Source organism: Arachis ipaensis, chromosome B05, assembly GCF_000816755.2.
Source record: "Arachis ipaensis cultivar K30076 chromosome B05, Araip1.1, whole genome shotgun sequence".
Classification (NCBI taxonomy): Eukaryota; Viridiplantae; Streptophyta; class Magnoliopsida; order Fabales; family Fabaceae; genus Arachis; species Arachis ipaensis.
The window spans coordinates 15,668,735-15,691,397 of NC_029789.2; the positions used below are offsets into that span (position 1 = coordinate 15,668,735).

A 22,663-nucleotide genomic window follows, 5' to 3' on the forward strand; every position below is an offset into this window, starting at 1 on the left:
ATCTTTTAAGCTCCTCAATATGCTTTTTTTTCACCATAAAAAGCTCCTTTCATGAAAGATATATTGAAGGGAATCTCTAAACTAATTAAGTGCTTGTTTGGTTTCATTATCTTAATGAAAAAAGATGTTTTTTTATTGAAAAAAAAATATTTTTTCATTTTTTAGTGTGTTTGGCAAATTTCTAATAGTAAAAGTAAAAGTACTAGAAAAATAAAAAAAAATATCTTTTTTGAAAAGTTGTAATTTACATCTTTTTTTAAAAGATCTTTTTTCTTAAAAAAAAGATGTTTTTTATATAATAAATAAATAAAATAATACTTTTATATTGTTATACCCAAACATAACTGATAGATAAAAAGATCTTTTTGCATGAGATACCAAACATAAAATTACTTTTACTTTTCCATAAGATCTTTAAAAAAAAAAAGATAACTCAAAAAAATATCTTTTCTTAGAAACTCACCCAAACGAGCCCTAAGAATGGAATAACATAATGAAAAAGATATAACAAAATAAGAGTTATAACACTGAAATAAGTATTTCCCCTAACATGCTTTCTACCAAAGAAAGTGTCTATTCCCACTTTTTTATTTTTCATATTGGAAAGAAGATGGAGTATCACATGGGTATGAGAGTACATGGTGCTTTAAGCAAGTGTGATGGTTTAGAAATCACTGGGTCCGATTTCATGACTTGTAAAATTTTTTCTCATCCAACAAAGAAATCGCTGGGTCCGATTTCTTTGGATCTAAAAAAATTTGAATATAAAGCATGAAATCGGTGGGTCCGATTTCCATGCACTGCCTTCCATAAACCACAAATCGGACGGTCCGATTTGTGTCCCCTTTCAACTGCAATAAATCGGACCGTCCGATTTCTTCCCTTCACCTGAACGCCATCACAACGGTGTAAAACTCCCCGAAATTCCATAACCCAGCATTACACCAAACTTTGTCTCATATAAAAAAAAATTAGCCGTCTATTCCCAGCACTCGCTTTCTGTTGTAGCAACATTTTTAGATAAGATTGGCAAGTATACATCATCTATAATTGTTTATTTCACTTTCTAATATGTACTACTGCTGAGTGTTACACTCAAATTCATAGATGCACGCATGCATAGTCTGAAGATTCTCTTGGGTTCAGTTTACAAATTGAACATCTCTGTTATCCCATCTTCATTATTGATTAAATTAAAATACACAATTGTAAGCAAAAATAAATAACAGTAATAAACTGCGAACCTGATTTTTCCCCTTACACCTACCTTTCCTTCCACAACCCACTCAATTTCAGTGAGCTCCAGATTTAAAAAAAAAAAAAAGAAGAAGAAGAAAAAGAAAGAAGAAAACTAAACGTTGAAGCCCAATAATGAATACAAATATAAAGAAATTAGCCCTAAGAATATGGACAAGAAGCTGCTGCTGCATAAGAATGTCCCACCCTAATATAAATTAGTGAGGTGATTAGGGTGATTAAATTTCGGTAACCTCACCGCTCTTGCATACACCCACATCAATGACCATTGTTCCTTGGTGGTTGGACTTGATGACCCTGCAACAGTTTCTCCTAGGCGCCTGAAATTCAAATAATATATAAATAAAATAAAAGAATGAAAGTTTGGTGAGTTTTGAATGTAATTAGTAAGTAATAGAAGAATGCTTACTCTATCCCAAAGATGGGGGTCCGGTTTCTTGTAGACGATGACATTGTCGATAGCAGAAGGGTCAGGCATCCTCCAGCGGCACTCAGGATGAGGGACACGGTGTCTTTCGTAGCGAGTGAGAGTGAGTTGCTGTGTGGAATTGAATGTGGCTTTGGAGAAATAGAAAACAAATGGCTTCTGACACGGGTTTCTGCTAACGGGACGCGTGTTGAAAGCATAGGCAGTGTAGTCCGCCCTCCTATACCAATTCAAGAAGGTTCTAGAAGGCATCTCCATCTCGCGTGCGGAGAACATGCCGCGGAATATCTGAACGGCGAACCCCCAAGAAACGGAAACAGTCCAGCGGCTGTTCTTGTCGTAGCAGATGGATTGCTGGATGAGGGCGGCGGAATCAAGCTTCATGGGAATGGTGAGGCGTTTCAGAGCTTCCACCCGAGTGGCGTTGGGGAATATTGGCTCAACAACGTCCAGGTGGTGGAGTGATACCAATGGCGTCACAGGGTGTGCGGCAAGAAGCCCGAAGAGGTTCCCATACACATCGTATTGATGAAAACCGATTTCTTTTGTGAGTGGAACACCGAGTTCCGCCATACAAGCTTGCATTCTGTCATCTGAGCCGTACAGAGCAGGGTAACGTTTAATGCATCGGTCTTGCATCTTCTGCAGAGCCTTCGCAAGAGGGTAGCTGATGGCGAAGCCGCCGCCGCCGTACGCCATGCCGTAAGAGAAGAATATGTTCTGCAAGTGGCTCTCCGACAAGCTACCGATGTAATAGTATTGGTTGTGGTCGTATTTCCGAAGAATTCTGAGAAGGTTCTCCGTGACGAAGACGGTGTCGTCGTCCCCCATCACGAACCACCGGACGTCCTTCAGGCCCAGGCGGAGAGTCTCCGTCACGATCCGCGATATTCGGAGGGCGGAGCGGTGGCCCAGCTTGTTGGTGTAAGGGAAGTTGGAGGTGTCGGTGGAGATCTTCACCGGCGGTAGGCCTTCTTTGCGGTGGGTCTTGACTCGGTCGTCGAGCCAGACCACCCCTCTCATCAACTTGGGCTTGTACCACAGCTTGATGTAGTTCTTGCGATGCTCCCAGAGCTTGGAGGAGGCGGCGATTCCGAACACGACGTGGCGAAGGTTGGTGGGGGAGGATGAGCCGATGGGGGAATGGACAGTGGCATTGGAGGGAGACGGAGAAGAGGAGATGCGGTTGATGGAGAATGGACCGTGGCTGCAGGTGGTGGAGGTGCTTACGAGCTTGAAGGTGTAGAGAACGTAGGTGAGGGAAACGAAGAGGATGGTCCACACCATCATCTTTGCTGTGGGAGAGGCTCGTGTCTGTGGTGCGCTTTTCTGATCCCAAATCAGCTTTTCTGATGAATCCTTCATTGTGCTTGTCTTGCAATGAAGATAACAATCACTGAGCATGCAATGCAATGCAAGGCAGAGCAGAGCAGAGCAGAAGAACACAACAGAGCAGAACCCTAACTATTATATAACTTCAATTTTTTTAGAAATATGTGGTGTCTTACTCTCATCTTCACTCATCAGAATAGCCACTTCCAAATTTACAGTCCTCAGATTGAAGTGCAACATTATAGCCATATCTTCCTATTTTTATGTTTTTTACTTTTGGGAGTTGGTTAACCAATACTTTCTATTGCTGCGACATCTAATCACACCTTTCAACACTTTGGATTTTCTCTCCTTTACTTTACTGCTAATTACTTACTAATTATCACACACAACAAAATTTTAATACTGATTCTTCTCTTTAACCTTTTTCATGCATATCTTCCTTTCTCCTTTTAAAACCTGTTTGAGCTTTTTAGCTAATATGTACCAACGACACTTATTAGGAAAGTTTTAACTGTATTTTATCCTTTTGAAAATTACTTTCTAATCATTTTTTCCTCCTTCCTAAACTTTGCAAAACTCAATCTTCATTTCAACCGACAACTTTCGTGAATATTATTTTTCTAAATTAAACGACAGATTGAGATTCTCACCGACAAAATAGGCCCGCAGATCAGTCAAATTGTATTCTTACTTTTTTCTACAATATCTGTTGCTTCTTTTTACCATTTTCAAATTTCAATACAATGTTCTAGGCTTCAAGCCACCATTACATATAAAGCGGAAGAAAGGATGGTAAGAACGCGTGAATTAAATGCTCGTAATTTTTCAGTTGAATGTCAATGGAACTAATCACATGTTCAAATTGTTACCTATTTTACCATGATTGTATTTTTTTATTTTTTATAATTTAGAAATACCTTCATAAGTTTTATTTCTCATTATAGATTTTTTTTTTTTTGGTGATCTTAGGGGTTCAAGGACCCCAACAAAGGGATTCCTCATTATAGATTGTTGAGAGAGAAACTACTCTCAACCTTAGTTTTTGTTATGATCAAATTATTTTGATAATTAAGTTCAATTAAATTAGTCTAATAATTTGTTGATACATTAAAAATTTGTTGAAGAAGAAGAATGACATGCCAACATGCATAAAAAAAAGAAAAAAATGTAGTTAAACTTAATTAAAAGAAAATTTACCTAGTATTACTAACTCTATAGAATCATTCCTATTTAAAAAAAAAAATCAAAGATAAATTTTTTCTCTCTATTTTAAATTAAGATCATCAAGATATTTTTTTCTTTTTTTCGGTTAACAAAAGGACTTTACACCAAACAAAAAACTAACATCTTTATTGGAGTAGTTGTCTTTATTTTAACATAATATAACGGGGCTTCAAAAATAAGTTTAACTGTAACATAAAAGAGTACAACGTTTTATTTAAGATCTAATTACGTCCATATAGTTGGGGCTTGAGCCCGATACTTTTTTTTTGGACTTGAGCCCGATAGTTCTTAATATAGATTGTTTTGATGCAGAGATGGGCTAGATAAGCCCAATTTCTTTTACCCAGGGACCCCTAAAGAAAGAGATCTCAAAACCAAAGAAATGGCCCATGTCCAAAAACACACCAAAAAAGAGACATTACAGTGACCGAAAGCAAAAAGAAAATGAAGTAGCTACCTAGTACCTAGCCTAGCTACAATATACATACGTACATGCAAGAAAGTGAAGAAATATCTTTGAATTATGCATGGACTTGGAATGGATTCAATTTTCAACTTTTCCTTCGAGAATTTATGGCAGATGAAGAAGAGGCTCCTGCCCTGGAGATGACAGAGATGATGGAATGAAATGCATTTGCTGCAATCTTTGATTTGATCTGCCCTCTTTTTGGAAGTGGCTTTTTCCCTCCCAACTTGTTGCCACCGTATGCCGGAGCAACACGAACCACCCTCACCCTGTTGTTCATTGTTTTAGTTTTCAATGATCTAAGAAGGCTAAGTGTGTATGGTGGATATGAAGATGAAGGAAGATGCCATCACAGTAGTTTATATATAGAGGGTTTGGATTTGTTGCATTAATATATTTTTGTGTGAGTGATGGGCGTTAGGGGTCATGCCAGCTAATATGCGCCACTTGTTCAAGATTCCCTTTTACCTCAACGGCAGCGCATCACAACTTCAGCTTCAGCTTCTCAGAGACAGACAGACTTGTTTTCAGCCTTCAATTCTGAATGCATCAACACGTGCGGGTGCGGTAATGCTTAGTATATAAAAAATACTACGTATAAGTAACAAATTAGTCATTAAATAGGTTATTGACTTATTATATATTTGTATATATATAAATATATTATTTGATAGCTGATCTTTTGTATACATGATTGTTATAATATTAAGATTGCCTTTGGAGAAACAATGTATCTTCTTTACTCCTTTGTCCCCTTCATTTCAAACCCCATAGCGTCCACAATATAATATTTTCTGACAAATACCACGACTACAAGTACCAAAAATGATTAAAAGATCTTACTTTCTCATCGGTGTTTCTGGTTGATGTTTGTTGAATTGGCAATTTAGCATGCTTGTCTGGCCAACCAGTTTTCATACGCTGAGATGTGGACATAGTCATCGGACGGTAGAGGACTGCCCCCTGTTTGGGCACACAAAAGGACACACTATAATTTTGTCTCTGTCTTCTTCTATGTGGTGGTTGTATCACAAATATCTGATCTTGACTTTTCATAATTGCATCCATTTCTTTCAACCCAACATTATGAATGAATAAATATATATTCTTTGATATGTCCGTGACATGTCAGACAGATACCTCCTAACAACTCTATTCCATAGAGACCAGAGAAGCAACTCACCCTATGATGCTACAAGCATAGGGTATCGCTGGCATGGCACCAGAGTTTATGTAATATGAATAATTAGAATTTAGATGAGGCGATATATTCTGTCGTGCCATCAGAGAGAATAAAAACGTTACCATATAGCAGTATTTAATGTATCTGGTGATTCTAATACATACGGGACCAAGAATGTGGTAATATTCTTGGATTTCATGTCAAGGCAGAAATGAAAAGAAAAGAAAAGTAGTAAACAAGATGGAGAAGCTAAACAAACTACGCACTTATTCCTTGGTTATTAGAAAGAGAAAGCTCTTTGTTCCTTTCCGTGGTTGTATGTTATGTTATTATATTAAGTGGCCATATTTACATGTTCTTCAAGGTAATGTCTCGGTAACCAAAAATCATAATATAGAAATGAATACTGCTAGTGTCAAGTTCCCAATCAGCGCTTCATGTCGGGGAATAAACTCAGATATCACCAAGAGGCTTGCTTTCAAAAGACCATGCAATTTGCATGGCATGAGTTTCAAAAGCATTGCCCTACGCAAATCTTGGGTTAACAGTCGAATTTCTGCCATTGGATCAAAGGGAGATTCCAACAATTACAGGCATAACTCGTCTCCGGCAGAAAAAGTTGATGAATTCTACATATGTATCAACGAGAAAAAGCTAAAGCAACTGGGTGAATGTGTATCTAGAGATGCTTGTTTTTATGACTTTGCCTTCACCAAACCGTTCAAAGGAAAGAAGGTTTGTATATTCCTCAACCGTAGTTGTTAGCTCTTAACTTACCCTAAAAGAAACTGCATAGTCTAAGACCATGAATGAGTATTGGTTTTGCAGGAAGTGATGCAATTCTTAGAGCAGCTTAGTTGTAGCATGGGCAAAAATGTCAAATTCAAAGTTAGACAAATATGCCAAGGACAACATCATGATGATGATGACGATGGTTTTACTGCTGCAGCTAATTGGCACTTGGGTCATTTTCATTCCTAGAACTTTTCTCCTATTATTTCCTAATAAATAAATATATTGTCCAATGCTAGATGATGATTTTTTTGGTATTGATAGAATGGAAAGAAGAACAGATCCCATTCACCAGAGGTTGCAGCTTCTTCAGGTTATCAAGACAAGGAGAAAACATCGTCATTAGGTACATTTTCAAACTCCTAATAGTCTTAATTTGTGCAATCACGTGCTCACTCTGAAATAATGTATACTCAGGAGAGCTGAAATAGTAATTGAATCACCAATCAAGCCAGGAGGCATAGTTCTGGTAACACCAAAAGTGCAAGCTGAATTTGTAACATTCGAATTCTTATGATATTAGAAGCATCATCTAATTAATCTTTTTTGGTTCTATCAATAAAATAACAAGACTCTGTTGAAGACCCTGACTTCGTTATTTGATGACTTCCCACAGTTAGCTGAATGTGAGTGAATCCTCATTCAATAGATTTCTCACATCTCCTTTCAGTCACCCAAAACAAAATATTCATATTCATTGAAAAATATACATATATGGGTGTGGATGCAGGGTTCTTAAGGAGTCCTCATGCAATACTTAGATGGATAATGAAAATATACAATATATTTGTAGCACCTTTAGTGACTCCACTACTTGACGGTTACATAAGGCTTTGGAGCATCACGGTTCGATTGTTTAGCTATGCATTCAACATACTTATTTTCATTTCCAAGTATTTCATCAAGTAGAGACCATAACATGTCTGTCTAATCTATTTAAGAACTAGTAGAGGGTACCTAATTACCTATCATCCATCAATTGGAATCATCATGGTTCCACCATGAATCTAGCAGAGTGAGAAGAACCAATGGTCCTATAACAGGAGGGAGTGGAGGAGGCCTGCTAAAGGTGGCAATTGGATCAACCATGTCCTTGTTAGCAGCAATCCCCATTTCTCCACAAGATTCATTCTTTTCTTGTTTCTTAGGTGTTGAACTCCCAAATGTACCTGCTTCAATCAAATACAGAATTCTATTTCATGAAATTCAATAAACATAATAGGGTTTCCAAATGACATTGTACCTACCCTGTGATGCGTTCTTCAACAGCGGGTACATTTGGTTGAATCTGTATTTTGAAGGTACCAAAAGTGCAGTAAGTCCACGCATGTAGTACTCTCTAACTATCCTGCAGTTCCTGAAATAAATAATATTAACATAGCAAATCGCAAGTTTTAAAATTTTTGCAAAGATTCTCGAATGAAAGTGAATACAATTAGAATATAGGGAAATCCTGTTTAACCAGATGAATGAAAGTGTGAAATAGAAAAAGAAATAAAAGAAAGGAATAAGAAGAGGACTTACAAAGAAGCAAGAAGCTAAGATCGATGAATACCTGGAGAGTCTAGTTTCTTCTCAACCAAAACAATGGAGAACGGATGCTTCCTGAAGTTTCCAAGCTGTTAATTTTTGAAAGCCACGTGTATGACAGGTGGCGTAGAATCAAGATAAAATCAATGAGATAAGGGCTTGCTTCTTTTTTTTTTTTTGGTAAGGGAATAGAAAATTTTATTAATCCTTTTATACCTTACTATAGATAGATAAGTTTTAAGGTTTTACCGAAAATAAATTTATCTTAAAAATGTAAATAGTTGTGTGTTCAATATAAAGTAACAATCTCAAAAATAGGATCTATTTAATCTAACATGGGAACATTGAGTTGAACTAAGTGGATTCATTGGTGTTTGAGTTGCTTAAGGGGGATCCTTTTAATAGATACATTATATATCTACGTTTAGTGTTTGTTACAAATAAAATTTGTACTATTTTCATTCTGTTAATACAAAATATATTTATACAGTTGTGCAATAGCATAGCAGCCTCTTAAAATTGATGAGGACAAAAATAACGATGGATTGGGTACAGTGGATTATGATTAAAGATAGTTGGCGTCTATAAATAGGGATAATTACGATGATATATATGTATTTGTTGGGTGTGTAGAGAATTGAAGATTATTATTGTAAGATATCAGAATAACTAAAGAGGGAGCACGATGAGTTATAGAGGTCACCCCGCTCGTGGGCGTAGCTCTTTGGGGTACCTCTTTGGCTCTGATGACACCACACCGGTCCCTCAGCCTCTCCCTAGAAAGAACATACTTCCATTGTTACCGCCCTATGGCACCGACGCCGACACTCTCACCGTCACCGTCAGCCATAATAAGCCCCGTAAACCTGCCGCTTCTCCTCCTTTTGCTACCCAAGATTCAGAAAAATGCTTGGCAGTAAGCATTTCTCTCTCTCTCTCTCTCTCTATTTCACATTATATTTATTCTGAATTTATTACTATTACTATTTGTAACACGTATATGTTAATGATGATTCAGAATAGTCGATCAACAAAGATCAGATCATCTCCTGGTGGACGGTCATCGCTTGGATACTTGTTTGGAGATAATAACTGATATTTCTGTACAGATTGATGAGGCTTCTGAGAGAAGAAAATTGATGCTATATATTTATATGTTAATTTCATTTGAAGATGTAAAAAGGTCAGAAAAGTATGCGAGGCTAATAAAGGGGATCGGGTCATCATTCATTTTATGTTTTTTGTCTTGGGGGGAAAATCGGTGCAGTGTGTGCGTCCCTCTCATATCTTAATCTTAAATCCTCAATCAGCTTGAATTGAATGCCAGTGATTCTGTTCTTACTGTTGTAATTTTTCTACAAACTCGTATAGAAGTTATATACTCTTCATTGTTTCATCAGTTTCGATCGGTTGTCTTTCAATTTCATTTCATTTCGTTTCATTTAATAGCTTTACAGCAGCGCAGAATGGAATGATACAAACCAAAACAAGCACGTAAGTTTAAAATAAAACGAGAGATTGAACCAACAACTATGATCGTCGCAGCTTTACGATTTCAATACTGAGTTTAATTTCATATGTATATCGTACTATGCAATGACAAAACATTTTATATTTTAGGTTAATCTGAAAAATAATTTAGAGAATTGAAAGCTTTACATCAATTTCTATTGGGAAAAAAAAATACAATAATAATCAAGTAATGACATATAGAAGAGTCAAGATATAATTTGCATCAATTGGGAATATATGCGTAGAAAGGATTTACTTTTCGCTTTTTCGCTTAACTACTACTTTTCTCTTCGCGCTGAGGTTCATTCATTGAAAAATGCTAACGATATTCCTCAGGGAGGCATCATACTTCTTCCTTTAGAATTAAACATCCAAATAAGAAATACTGTTTTTCCACCTGATCACATGAGAACTATACCTAAGATGAAAGAAGCTTGTTGTGTTAAATTTTGTACTTTGTCCAACTAAGGACCTGGAGGATCTGGATTGAACTTCACTGCTTCCCTCCATATAAGCTCCTTCATGTGCTCTACGGTGTATGATGGGTGCTCAAAATCAAAGCTGAATGGCCTAGGACCAACTGGCTCATCATTTATGTCATGAAGTGATGAAAGATATGGGTGACTAAGTGCCTCATCAACTGCAAATAAGTCAAAATTCGACACAACTTACAAAATGATCGGTTTCAACTTTCTACAAGCAAGTCATAGATCAAGGCTTGAATGAAAGGTAAATCTTAAAGAGTACCTGTGATGCGTTTGTGGGGATCAAATATAAGCATTTTTTCTAGCAAGTCCAATGCATCCGCAGACATATTAGGGAATCTGGCAGAGAATTTTTGCTTCCTACATTGCGGAAGCTGTCTAACATACCTTTTGGCATTTTCACTTCGGAGAAATCCAAGGCTGGCATCATCAGGTGAACCTATTAACTTTAAGCCAAAGACAAGAGAATACATGTGTGATGTTAGTCATGTTACAACATGTAGCAACCAATTGATAGGGAACTTTAAAATCAGTCAATATCCCAGAATCGAGTAAAAGGTTGGATAGGGATTAGGGTAATTGGTGCAATTCAACATGATACATTGGTTTGATTGGCTGCCATTAATCAACAAGCATTCCCATGTTCACTTTTTCAGTTCACGTAATACTTTTTCTACAACTTGATACTCTTTTACAGCCAAACAGTGCCCAAAAGTAGGGATAAGCATAATAGTGTAGCAACAAGTTGGAAAAGACATGGCTTTTAGCTACCTGTAGCCTTATCTGAGGATACTAAGCATGCTGGGAAGTTAAAAGGCATTTATTTTTCTCTCGAAAGAACAAGTGCTAGCATTAGGCAACAAGATTCACAACTGTGATCACTTTCTTAAGCAAGATGAGCATTTTATAGAACAAGCAACAAACTAATGGAAGAGACAAGTAATCAATATCAATAATATATTATGCTTCAGCAATTGATAACTTGAAATGGAAGCATCAAAGTCATACCTCTGTTATAAGCCTTAATTGATGAACATAATCTTTCCCGGGGAACAAAGGTTCTCTAGTCATAATTTCACCAAATATGCAACCAACAGACCACACATCAATTGCGGCAGTGTAATCAGAACAGTTAAGGAGTAATTCAGGGGCACGGTACCATCGGGTGACAACATATTCAGTCATGAAATCGGTTTCGGATGTTGTCCTTGCGAGGCCAAAGTCTGCAATTTTAAGGTCACAATTTGCATTGAGAAGTATATTACTAGGCTTAAGATCACGATGCAAGACATTAGCGGAATGCACATATTTCAGTCCCCGTAAGAGCTGGTATAAAAAGTACTGCAAAATTTCAGAACAAAAAGCAGAAGTCAAAAACTAAATCTGTGAATGCCTGTGTAATTAAGATGATTAGAGAGGGGGTAAATGTAAACCTGAGAGTGGTCATGGTTAAGAGGTTGATCAGAACGAAGAACGTGGTACAGATCAATGTCCATCAAGTCAGAGACAATGTAGATATCGTTGAAGGTGTCCTTCTTAGGAGGTCGAATGATATCCTTAATGGCGATGATCTATGCATAAATAACTGGAGCAATTAGAAGATTATTAATAAGAAGAGAAAGAAGAGTGATTAGATTACATTTTCGTGGTCCATGTGGCGAAGAAGAAGAATCTCCCTCAAAGTCCTCTTGGCATTGGTAAGACTGTCAAAGGCATCAGCAATCTTCTTGATGGCAACTTCTTCCCGAGTCTCTGAATCAACAGCAGCACTGCAACGAAGCAAGAACTACTGTGTTAGTTATCGAAGTGAGGAAGAAGAGGAAGAAGAAGAAGAAGAAGAAGAAGAAGAAGAAGAAGAAGAAGAAGAAGAAGAAGAAAGGGGAAAAAGAGAGTACCAGACGAGGCCATAAGCGCCTCGACCAATGGGGCGAATAGGAGGTACATATTTGGCGGGAAGTTCGAAGAATTTTCCGTACAGATTGTACTTGACGTAGCGACCTCCGTGAGTGCGAACCCCCGTAATGTTACCCTCATCGGCACCGGCACTTCCAATTGACTCTTTCTCTTTCCTCGCCATTTCTCAAATTTGGTACTCTTCTTGTTTCTACGCTCCCTCCCTCTCCATCTCTCTCTTTAATATGCCATGCTATGGGCCCCCCTGCCCTTCCTCCTCATTTTAAATATAACATTATTTAAAACCTGTTCATCCAAGAACTAATCTTCATATGTATGCATATTTGACCAAATCTCCAACGTATTCTTATCATTATCTCTTAGAATAGTGGATATTCCCTAGAAACTGGCAACTGACCTAGTTTGAAAGCCACATAATCAGTATAAAATACAATATACAAAGTAGAACTCATTGCATGGAACAAGTAATTGTACGTAGCCATCTTTGACTGCCGAAAAATAATTAGAGAGATTATAGAATTAGTCTAATTTAGTGTAGTCAATCAATAATTCTAAAGCGTAAACTACAACTTGATCTCCAATTTATCACGAGGTGTTTGCTAAGTTCTAGCATGCCTGGATCATTAAACTTAACCCTCTAGAACCCAAGCTTCTATGATCTTCGAGCTTGGTTGGTCGACTAGTTCCATATACATATTTGAACGTTTGATAATATAAAACAACAAGAATAGTAGCATATTACTTTGAAATAATCTTACTGAAATTTTAAACTAATGTAATATTTCAGTAATAATTGTGCTCTTTTCATAAAAGGAATATTTTGATTATAAAAGTAAAGCAGGCACTACATGTCCACTTCCCTCACTTTTAAATCCCTTCTTATTTCTTCTCACCATGCTATTGTATCTTAAAAATCAATTATAATATCCAAACAATAGTCCCATAATGAAGCATGAAATTAAGTTACACGTTCTAATTATGAAAAACACTCAATTCAAAATCTTGAGTACATAAATAACGAAATGTATATAAAATAACAGATGAAACATCCAATTTTCGGATAGAAACCTACTATTGCCATCTAACAGCAAAAAAGGACAAATGTCAAAAGCATTTAAGGAGCGTTTGAGCTTGTTGGAGCACCACCTCCAAAACCGCCAGCACCCCGACCAAAGCCAGGCCTTCCACCAGCACCCTGGATGATGGAGAAAGCAGACAAACTAATTCAACAAAACATTCAGAAATGTAGAAGACAATTTCCACAAGCATGAGATCTAAGAAATACTACTACACCCAAGAACCAGCATAAACCATAATTGTTGTGAATACCGAACAAAAGTGTTTTGAACAAAACTAACTAAACTGTACTAGCATATTATGCCAACAATCAAATTGTATCAGATCATTCCATAAAATTGCCACGTTTTGAATTAGAGAGAGAAGTAGGAGTTTGTAAAATTTTCAGCAATAACTCAAAACATCATAAGATGGACGTAGAAGATGCAAGACAACATTGCTCTCTACAAGTAATCAAATAGCATTCAATAGAATAGAGAAAATATACAATCATCTACCAGTGAATACACCAAAAAGGATATAGACTTGGTGCATATTCACCTCAATTATATGAACAAATGAATAATGTGCAACACTTGAAATTTTAAGCAAGCATGGAAGTATACAATAATTTGCTCGTCGCACACAAAACATCTTAGACTAACAAGAACACAGTAAACAGAAAAAAAAAAAAAAAAATAGTTTGAGTAATGGCAATTCTGCCATCAGAAACAGGGCACACATAGAAACACCACAGCTAAAGTCAGACAGTATTAGTAACTAAATACATGAAAAGATTAAAAGTTGTCATTCCAAAATCCCAACAGGTAATAAAGAGGAAGCAATGCCAATTCCAAAGAAACAAGGTGATTGCTACGGTACGATGATAAATTTATACGTACTGATTAAGGTATCCACAAGACTAAGTGCTTGTTCACCACAATTTGGTTGTGAAAGCAACAAGTTTCCAGTATTCACACCAATGGATTCTGCAAGTGTCTTATCGAGAGCATGCTCAGCATCAACAAATACACAGTAGCCTGCATGAAATGAAGATATGAATGCCAGCATAAACTAACTACAAAATCTTTAACATAGATTCCTTACAAATACATCATAGTAGTAAACAGACAGTCCTTCTTACTTATCTTCAGTATTATGATGTTATTAATTGTGGTAACTTCATTTTTATGATCAAAATAGCATAAATTAAGCCTGAAATGTTGATATAGCCCACCAAGATACTTGTAGTACAAATTTTAAATTATACACATTATATCTCTTACTTCTCTCTCTGCCAAAAGGATAAGAGAAGTGGAAAATAGAACACAACCTGTTCACAACTGGAAACTAGCTAGGTGCTAGCAACTACAAATTGTTGCTGCAGTGTAGAAACAGTGATTAATGAGGAAGTAGAGATATTTAACTAGTGATTTGCCACTTCCAAATCATAATTGAGTTACAAGACATTGACACTGGGATAGGCATTCATTCGGTGTTACAACATAGAAGAATACATCCACTGTATTATCACAATGTACACAGAAAATCAAAGGGAGGGAGATTAAAGCAAATGCCTCTTGTGATTGACAATAACATATTGACAAGTTGACAACTATAGGGGTTATGGTCACATTACAACCAAAAACAATATAGACATTATCATCAGGGGGCAAAAATTAGCATCTATAGATAACCTCCTTGCTTCTGTGCCTCTGAAATCACATGTAAAGTAAGAGTTGTTTTTCCAGAAGCCTCTGGACCATATATTTCCATAACACGTCCCTACAACAGTTATATATAACAATCAGCTTACAACTATCACCCAATGAAACAATGAACCATGAACTAAGAGACAGATTTCTTCTTTATTTATCTCTTATCATATCAGATGAAATTGTGGAAGCATAATTGTCATGCAGTTGCCAAATTAACATAGCAAATTAAACGTGGAAGGAAAATCAGAAGTCGGAGCAAAGTAGAAAATCTTTTCACCAACGACCAACTAGATTAATTTAAAAAAAGGGTTCAATGTTTGCAAACGCAGAATAAATTAGCAAGAAACTTCGTTATACAAGGATTTAAAGATACCTTTGGAAGTCCACCAATTCCCAGTGCTATATCAAGAGCAAAAAAAAGATGAACAATTTTAGTTTTTTATTTTTTTAATATGTTTAACCCAGATGAAGAATAATTTTGATTTTTTATTTTTTTTAATATGTTTTTGTTTTGTTGTTTCAATTATTTGAAACTATAAAATTATGGTTAATTGAATTCTGAAATTTAATTAATTTAAAAGGGTATTTTTGTCTAATCAAATAAAGGAAAGATGTTTAAGACTTTTTATAAAATTAAATAAAAAATATATTTTTATTTTAATTTAATTAAAAATGTGTATTAGTAAAAATGGTGATATATAATATATATTTAAAAAAGAAAAAATTAAATGCTGACGTGGAAAAAAAATACCACATAACTTATTACTATTTATCCCTATTTTAAATATATCGGTACGTATGACATCTTATCGTAGCAATCACCAAGAAACAAGGATGCAATGTGAAATACTCCAAAAGAAGGTCTGAAGTCAGCAGGAGCACAACTCTTGTCTCTTCCGCGGTATCCACCACGGTCATCAAATTTGTGCTCTCCCTCAAAGTGAGGTGGACCCATGTTCAATCAACCATAACACATGTTGGCAATGAAACAAGATGAAAAACAGGAGTAAGCAAGCAGGCAAGAATTACCTGAGACGGTCACTCAATGGCCGCCAAAAGGCCTGCTAGATGGCTTGGCGGGCTTCTTGAGAGTCGCAGGGATGATCTCAGAAGGAAGATTAAGGTAAGTCCTGAGATGCTCGATGCCGTAGTTGGTGAGGAACTAGTAATAGTGCATCTAGGTGAATGTCTCCCTAACCTTCCTTGGATTTGAAGCTCTGCATCAGCTTAATCACCTGCAGATTAGGCACATCGATCTCAGGGTGCTTCGCAAGATTGAAGTCCTTCTTCACGTAGCATACTCCCTCTACAAATGCATTCATTCAATCTAGAATTCATTAAGTAGGAGAATATATCAAACAAAATGAGCGAACCTTGCGATAGGTATTTGCAGATCTCCATGCGGTTCTTCTCCAGAATGATCTGAAGAATTGAGAAACAAGAGAATGAATTGAAACAAGAGAGACAAGATTATTCTGTCATATTGAAGATGTTGACCTGAGTTGTCTAGGTGATGTGCCTACTTCGATCCTTTGCTTAATGAGGAGGCTTGCATTGGTCTCATAACATCAGTGACTATGAAGGAAGTTAAGGCAGCTGTTTTTAACATGAACTCCTTTAAAGTCTTTATGTTGGATGATTTCAAGCGTTTTTCTTTAAAGAATACTAGGAGATTATTGATTTTAATATTTAGAATATGGCCAGACAGGCTTTTTCGAGGGTCGCTATCGATTCCAACATGATGGAGACCATAATTATTCTTATTCCAAAGGTGGAAGACTGGAAGCACCGGTATTTATGAAGAATTTTAGGTCTATTAGTCAGTACAACATTGTTTATAAGATTATCACGAATATTCTGGTCAATAGAATCCGTCCTTATCTTATAGACATTATTAGTCTTCTTTAAAGAGGTTTTATTCTAGGAAGAGAAATTCTTGACAATATCATTATTCTTCAAGAGGAGCTTCATTTCATGAAATAGACTAGATTGAAGAAAGATACTTTGACATTTAAAACTGATCTTAAAAAGGCTTACAATAGAGTAGACGGAAGATTTTTGGAACAAATGCTAACTGGCTTTGGCTTCCCTCGTTCCATTGTCAGATTGATTATGAATTGTGACACAACCTCTTCTTTATCTATTTTTTAGAATGGTGATAGATTGAATGCTTTCTCTCCTAAGCATGGACTTAGACAAGGAGATCTCATATCGCAGTATCTTTTAGTGTTGTGTATAGAGCATTTGGTTTGCTTTATTAATTATCAAGTAAAGAAGGGGTTTGGGAGTCAGTTGTTGTTTCTAGAGGGGACCAGAATATCTCAATGTTTACTGATGATTTACCTCTTTTTTTAAAATAAAGAAATGGCAAGTTAAAATTGTAATGACAGTCATGGAAAAATTTTGCAAAATTTCGGGGATGAAAATTAATGTGGAAAAGTCCAAAGCGTTGTGCTCCAAAAATGTTTCATCAACAAAAAAAAAGACATTTTTACTAGTGTTTGCTCTATTAAATTTGTTTAGGACTTGAAAAAATATCTTAGGGTTAATCTCAATCACTCCAGAATGACTCGGGCCTCCTTCAATGAAGTTCTCAATAAGGTTAGGAGAAGATTGGCCAGCTAGAAGGGTAAATTATTCAACAGGACTGAAAGACTTTGTTTGGTTGATTTGGTTATAGCGATAACCGACAATATTGGCTTAAATCTGTCTGATACTGTGTGAGAATAATTGAAAACAGTAGAAAACCTTAGGAAAACATTTAGAATTAAAAATCGGACACTAATTTTAAAAGTTTGGCCTGAAATTGGGCCAAACAGACCAAAAACACTAACGGGTTAGACTAGGCCCAAGTTGGGCCCAAACTCAACATATATATATAGGCTTAAATGAAGGTGATTCAACCTCAAACACAACATAAACACACTAAGGGCAGCTGCATGAGTTGAGAGAGAAGAGGAGAAGAACACTATTCACTTCTCATTTCAATCGACCATATCTCGAGCTACAGTGCTCCGATTCGTGTGCCGTCAGTGGCTACGCGAAACTCTCGCCGAGCCCGTTAGTTCTATTTAACTTTTGTTGGTAAGATTTTGAATTTTTATCTCATCTCCTTTGCCCTAAAAATCCGAAAATGTGGGTGATGGTTTTGAATGAATTTTTGTGTTTTGATTGTTTAGGTGGTACTTAAGATTGGGCAATTAGTGGTTTGTGCCCCAACCACCATCGAAAAAGGTACGAAAACTCTTTATCTTGTGAAATTGTGATTATGGTGAATCCTAGGTTAATTGGTTATAAATTATGTGTATATATAGCTTGAAGTTGTGATTGTTGGCATTTATTTGGAGTTTTGGATTGATTGTTGGTGATTGGAGGCTTGAGTTAGACTCAATTTTGGGATTTTGACATATTGAGAATCGGGCAAGGTATGGTTTCAGTTTTTTCTATGTAAAATATAATATTTATGGACACTTAGGCTAGTGACTCATAGGATAAGTTTGGATTGAATTGGTTATTGAGCTTGTTGATTGATGATGTATGATGAATTGATGACTTTGATGATTTTGGATGAATATTGTTGTTGATGTTAACAAATAGTGTTGAATATTGATATTAAGTATGAATAAGGTTGATGTTGATGATTTGTTAGTGATACAATGATGATTGATGATTGTGTTGGGTGAGAAATTATTTTAGTGTGATATATTTGATCATTTATGTAATGTGAATGGCGATATGGTAAGATTGGTAAAATGAGACACAAAAGGGTAAATTCTGAGGTGAATTGAGGTTTGGTGTGATTTTGGTTTAGTTGGTTGTGAATTTTGGAAAGTTGAGAACTTTGTAATTTTTGGTAAAAACTAGTTTTTGGTAAACTTTAACGGATCATAACTTGAGCCTCAAAATTTGAAATTGAATGAACTTTGTTTTAAATTAAAGTTTGCTTTGAGAGATTTAAATTGATATAAAGTTTGAAGAAAATAGATTTTTATAGAGAAAGTTATGATTGGTTAAAGTGCGTCGCTAAAAACTGAATTATGCAACATTTGAAATTTTTCTAAGTTTTGTACTGGCTGCGTACACGACAGGGGTGCACGACGTGACCAACCCATTGGGGTTGGGGAACTCGCGTACGCGAACGCTGCCTGCGTACGCGAGCAAGTGGATTTTTAACCCTTGTGTACGCGAATTTTAACACGCGACGCTAGCAACCCCTTCGGGTTGGGACACTCGCGTACGCGAGCAGGGGGTTGCGTACGCGACCACCCGTTTTTACTCGTGTGCGTACGCACAGTAGGGGTGTGCGTACGCACAACCCTTGTTTTGCTGAAACGTGATTTTTTCCGTTTTCGAAGGTTCTCTAACTTTCCAAACTTCCTTAAATTGAAGTTTAAGGGTAACATCTTGTAGTTAGGTCTAATATCTAATAGAGAAGGATTAGTGACTTAAATAGGTGAATTTTACATGAATTTACAAGACGGAGATTTAGGTCTTTGGAGTACTGAGGAAGGATTTGTTGAGTGAGATGGAGGAGTACTGTAATGACGATTGACATAATGAGTTGTGGAAATTATGAATTTATGGTGATTGAGATGAGTTTAGGACTCGGAGTGGAATGATGAATTTCTGATATGCTGAAAAGCAATTTCTGAAACCACTGATGTATTAATTTTTAATGAGATTGTTGAGACACTATGCGCCTAGCAGGGACGGTAGGTTAACCACGCCTGTCGAGGTCGCGGCGACGTAAGGACGGTAGGTTTATCCCGCTTACGTTGAGATGTGAGGTCCGTGACAAGAGTATCCCGCTCGCATCCTTTCGAAATCACTATAGTGTGCAGGCACTGACATCCTGGACCATGATCCAGGCACGATATCTTGGGGGTTCCCAATACGAGACCGAAAGGCGACGTCTCCATGGAGATGTGTCGGGTTGGTAGTTGAACCGACAATGTGATATCACAGCCAAATAGAACAGGCATTCATCATGTGCATATTCTATCTGTTTGTTTGCTTTACCGACTTGTCTGGTTTGCCTAAATGTATAACATGCCTAAATGCTTTTTGAATTACTTGATATACCTGCTTATACTTGTGCTTTACTTGCATTGTTATTATCTGTGTCTTCTACTGGGATTGAGGAGGTTCGAAAGGCGGTGACGATGGGATCGCATGGCGGTTAGGCAGGCGAAGACTGTGGGACAGCGATGAATTGTTAGATTAGAAATCTCCTAAGTTAGATTTATCATTTTTCACTGTGGTTTTAAAGTTAAGGTTTTAAATTTAATTATGTTTTGAAGCTTGAATCTCATGATGGATATGAAGCACATGCAAGTTTTTCTTTTTCCTTAAAGTATCACAGGTAAATTAGAATATATGATGAGAACTTTTCTCTAGAAATGACAGTCTAATAGTAGAGGATTAAATATTGTGAGTTGAAAGGGTTTAGTCACTCTAAAGAAGTAATGGGTTTGGGGATAAAAGACCCTTTTTTTGTACCAACATTGCTTTACTTGGGACATTAGTGTGGCAATTATTTTATAAACAAGATAAGCAATGAGTCCAATTGTTAGCTACCAAATATCAATCTTTCGAGGATGATAGTTTTAGTTTTTCGACAGGTAAAGGATCTCATGTTTGGAAAAGCTAGCTTGTGTAAAGTTTGGGGTGTCTTGAGGGAGAGTTTTGCTTGGTATATAAATGGGGTTGATCAAAATTTTTGGTTTTTTAAGTGGAGGAAAGAACGATTGTTTTCTTATGAAATGGATTATATCCATATTTTTTATTCTAGCTAGTCTTTGTATTTTGGATCTTTGGTCGCATGGTAAGTGACATGTGGAGAATATTTATTCCCTTTAAATAAGTTTTTGAAAGAAAATATTCTTTTCTACAATCTAGATGCTCAAGCGGGATAAGATTCAGCCATTCAGGTTGTTGGTATTAGTCTAGACCATCTTTAAAGATACATAGTATAAGCAATGGTTACTTGTAGCTATGTAAAAAGAAATTCGGCTAGAAGAAGAGAGGAAATTGACTTTGGCTTTAGCGTTAATTTGTTCTAAAAAAGTATAAATTTTTGGTCTGGCTATGTCTTAGAGATGCACTGCCCATTGCAATCCTTCGTTTCAAGAAATGTATGTCGAACTCGAATAGATGTCCAAGATGTCTTACTTCTTAGGAATTGGTGCTGCAGTGCATCAAGATTGTCTTAAAGCCCAATTAATTTGGCAGAACTGAAAATTACACAGCACCCTCTAAATTTAACTAACTGATTTTTAAGCATAGTAAAAATTATTTGTTTAGATTCTTTTCGAGACTGTGGTGAAATTAATGAGCAAAGAATAATGATATTTTTAATATCGAAGTTCTTTGGTTCCGTAAGAAAGTATTAGGTATAACTTTAGCTTCAGAAAAAAAATATTTTTGAATTGCAACATACTTCTATAGTTTTATTCTATCTTTTATAAGTAATTTTTGGAATTTTTATTCTATTGACACTTATAAAATTAATTGTAATGCTAGTTATTTTGATGGTGGTGTTAGAGTGAATTTTGCTTACATTATTAGAAATAGAATGGAAATTGACAAAAGAATTGTTTGGGTATAATAAATAGCAACATCAAGTGAACTGTTTGTTATTTAGAGAGAGTGAGCTGTTTGCTATTTTGCTATTTGAAAATGTTATTTTTTGTCTGAAATTCATGTCAAAAGAATGTTATTTGTAAAACTAATATAATTATGTAGAGACTTTTAATATTGTTACCAACTACCTTAGTGGCTTCTATTCTGAAAATTTTCTTGTGTATAAGTTCAGAGATATCATGTATTAAAATTGGTGTGTTGAATTTAGGTTAATTTTGAGAGACACGAACTTAGTGGAAATAGTATGACAAAAACGCCGCTGAAGATGAAGCATCAGCATGTCGAGCTTCCAGTTTGTGGAAGGAGTTTGAGGGATATTTTTTTTTTGGTGACTTAAAAGAAAATAAACAAAAACTAAGAAAGTTTGAGGGATATGTTCTTCGTGTTTGTTTTCCTGCTGGTTTTTCTTCCTTTTCTTTTTCTTTGTTTAGTTTGTTAAGTCAAAAGAAAAAAAAAAAAAAGACAAATGGCCACTAAATTATGATTACATAGTACTACTTGTGGAAAAATTGTTTTGGGCAAATTGCATAAATAAATAAGGTGGAGATAAAAATTACGGATTTACAATATTTCATAAATTTACTTTATATAAACGGTAATAGAATATAGAGTTTTCAAACTTTGAACGTAAAATCTTATAGAGTGCCGCAATTTATAAAAAAATGATTAACAACATAAAATCTTATAGTACAGAAATTTATAAAGAACTGAATAATAATATAAAACCATATAAAATGCAGGAATTTATGAAGAAATTTTGCAAAATAAAAACCGCAGCACCCCACAGGATATTATATGAACAAATTCTAATTAGACGACGACAAATGCTAAGTTTTCATGCGCAAATCATGTCCTTCATGCTTTTCTAAAAGTATAATATTTTTTTCTTTCTATTGTTACTATGTATGGAGAAAATAAATATTTTCCTTAAACACGAATATTATAATAAGTAATAATTAACCGACGAAATTGCAGTTCTTTCTAAATTCAATACCCGCCTATTATTTGTTAGTTGACTTTATCATATTTTTGTTTGATATGACTTTCTTAATTACTATAAAGAAAATTGTGTATAATTAACATGATTTTTTATATTAAATTTTTAACATGATAATTAATTTA

General features: G+C 35.8%; 6 protein-coding genes and 1 long non-coding RNA gene across 8 annotated transcripts; 2 read left to right on the top strand and 5 right to left on the bottom strand.

Annotated features, from left to right (window-relative positions):
* On the bottom strand, window positions 1,155–3,460 carry LOC107643090. The gene is made up of 2 exons (XM_016346647.2): window positions 1,667–3,460; window positions 1,155–1,577 (listed from the first exon to the last, which is right to left on the bottom strand). The coding sequence occupies exons 1-2, from the start codon at window positions 3,086–3,088 to the stop codon at window positions 1,476–1,478; spliced, it is 1,524 nt and encodes a 507-aa protein (XP_016202133.1). The 5' UTR covers window positions 3,089–3,460; the 3' UTR covers window positions 1,155–1,475.
* On the bottom strand, window positions 4,435–5,798 carry LOC110271786. 2 transcript variants are annotated; one of them, XR_002362477.1, is made up of 2 exons: window positions 5,553–5,798; window positions 4,435–5,249 (listed from the first exon to the last, which is right to left on the bottom strand). It is a non-coding gene; the product is annotated as an uncharacterized LOC110271786 (long non-coding RNA). The 2 variants fall into 2 exon arrangements; XR_002362476.1 differs by having other exon boundaries at window positions 4,435–5,282; window positions 5,553–5,725.
* On the top strand, window positions 5,983–7,753 carry LOC107640238. Its single transcript, XM_016343779.2, has 6 exons — window positions 5,983–6,627; window positions 6,721–6,856; window positions 6,949–7,030; window positions 7,102–7,153; window positions 7,256–7,310; window positions 7,415–7,753. Exons 1-6 carry the CDS (start codon window positions 6,133–6,135, stop codon window positions 7,591–7,593), a joined length of 999 nt encoding a protein of 332 aa, XP_016199265.1. The 5' UTR covers window positions 5,983–6,132; the 3' UTR covers window positions 7,594–7,753.
* LOC107643091 lies at window positions 7,280–8,258 on the bottom strand. Its single transcript, XM_021123159.1, has 3 exons — window positions 8,240–8,258; window positions 7,932–8,032; window positions 7,280–7,856 (listed from the first exon to the last, which is right to left on the bottom strand). Exons 2-3 carry the CDS (start codon window positions 8,011–8,013, stop codon window positions 7,660–7,662), a joined length of 279 nt encoding a protein of 92 aa, XP_020978818.1. The 5' UTR covers window positions 8,014–8,032; window positions 8,240–8,258; the 3' UTR covers window positions 7,280–7,659.
* Window positions 8,810–9,613, top strand: LOC107641719 (protein SPIRAL1-like 5). The gene is made up of 2 exons (XM_016345191.2): window positions 8,810–9,130; window positions 9,233–9,613. The coding sequence occupies exons 1-2, from the start codon at window positions 8,900–8,902 to the stop codon at window positions 9,308–9,310; spliced, it is 309 nt and encodes a 102-aa protein (XP_016200677.1). The 5' UTR covers window positions 8,810–8,899; the 3' UTR covers window positions 9,311–9,613.
* LOC107643092 (mitogen-activated protein kinase homolog MMK2) lies at window positions 9,919–12,344 on the bottom strand. The gene is made up of 6 exons (XM_016346653.2): window positions 12,107–12,344; window positions 11,851–11,980; window positions 11,645–11,782; window positions 11,220–11,552; window positions 10,474–10,657; window positions 9,919–10,366 (listed from the first exon to the last, which is right to left on the bottom strand). Exons 1-6 carry the CDS (start codon window positions 12,286–12,288, stop codon window positions 10,191–10,193), a joined length of 1,143 nt encoding a protein of 380 aa, XP_016202139.1. The 5' UTR covers window positions 12,289–12,344; the 3' UTR covers window positions 9,919–10,190.
* LOC107640239 (DNA repair protein recA homolog 3, mitochondrial-like) lies at window positions 13,067–15,285 on the bottom strand. Its single transcript, XM_021123161.1, has 3 exons — window positions 14,879–15,285; window positions 14,084–14,221; window positions 13,067–13,320 (listed from the first exon to the last, which is right to left on the bottom strand). The coding sequence occupies exons 1-3, from the start codon at window positions 14,955–14,957 to the stop codon at window positions 13,115–13,117; spliced, it is 423 nt and encodes a 140-aa protein (XP_020978820.1). The 5' UTR covers window positions 14,958–15,285; the 3' UTR covers window positions 13,067–13,114.

Bases quoted from the DNA above. Each gene is read 5' to 3' on its own strand.
- LOC107643091 (XM_021123159.1), bottom strand. From the start codon at position 8,013: ATGCGTGGACTTACTGCACTTTTGGTACCTTCAAAATACAGATTCAAC. The intron at 7,857-7,931 runs GTAGGTACAATG...ATTTGATTGAAG, and splicing joins GTTGAAGAACGCATCACAGG to CAGGTACATTTGGGAGTTCA.
- LOC107643092 (XM_016346653.2), bottom strand. From the start codon at position 12,288: ATGGCGAGGAAAGAGAAAGAGTCAATTGGAAGTGCCGGTGCCGATGAG. The intron at 11,981-12,106 runs GTACTCTCTTTT...GCTTCGTTGCAG, and splicing joins GGCGCTTATGGCCTCGTCTG to TGCTGCTGTTGATTCAGAGA. The intron at 11,553-11,644 runs GTTTACATTTAC...GAAATTTTGCAG, and splicing joins TTAACCATGACCACTCTCAG to TACTTTTTATACCAGCTCTT.
- LOC107641719 (XM_016345191.2), top strand. From the start codon at position 8,900: ATGAGTTATAGAGGTCACCCCGCTCGTGGGCGTAGCTCTTTGGGGTAC. The intron at 9,131-9,232 runs GTAAGCATTTCT...ATGATGATTCAG, and splicing joins ATTCAGAAAAATGCTTGGCA to AATAGTCGATCAACAAAGAT.
- LOC107643090 (XM_016346647.2), bottom strand. From the start codon at position 3,088: ATGCTCAGTGATTGTTATCTTCATTGCAAGACAAGCACAATGAAGGAT. The intron at 1,578-1,666 runs GTAAGCATTCTT...TTTGAATTTCAG, and splicing joins ACCCCCATCTTTGGGATAGA to GCGCCTAGGAGAAACTGTTG.
- LOC107640238 (XM_016343779.2), top strand. From the start codon at position 6,133: ATGGAGAAGCTAAACAAACTACGCACTTATTCCTTGGTTATTAGAAAG. The intron at 6,628-6,720 runs GTTTGTATATTC...TTGGTTTTGCAG, and splicing joins AACCGTTCAAAGGAAAGAAG to GAAGTGATGCAATTCTTAGA. The intron at 7,154-7,255 runs GTAACACCAAAA...TAAAATAACAAG, and splicing joins AGCCAGGAGGCATAGTTCTG to ACTCTGTTGAAGACCCTGAC.
- LOC107640239 (XM_021123161.1), bottom strand. From the start codon at position 14,957: ATGGAAATATATGGTCCAGAGGCTTCTGGAAAAACAACTCTTACTTTA. The intron at 14,222-14,878 runs GTTATCTATAGA...CATTTCATGCAG, and splicing joins AGAGGCACAGAAGCAAGGAG to GCTACTGTGTATTTGTTGAT. The intron at 13,321-14,083 runs GTACGTATAAAT...TCCATCATCCAG, and splicing joins TCTTGTGGATACCTTAATCA to GGTGCTGGTGGAAGGCCTGG.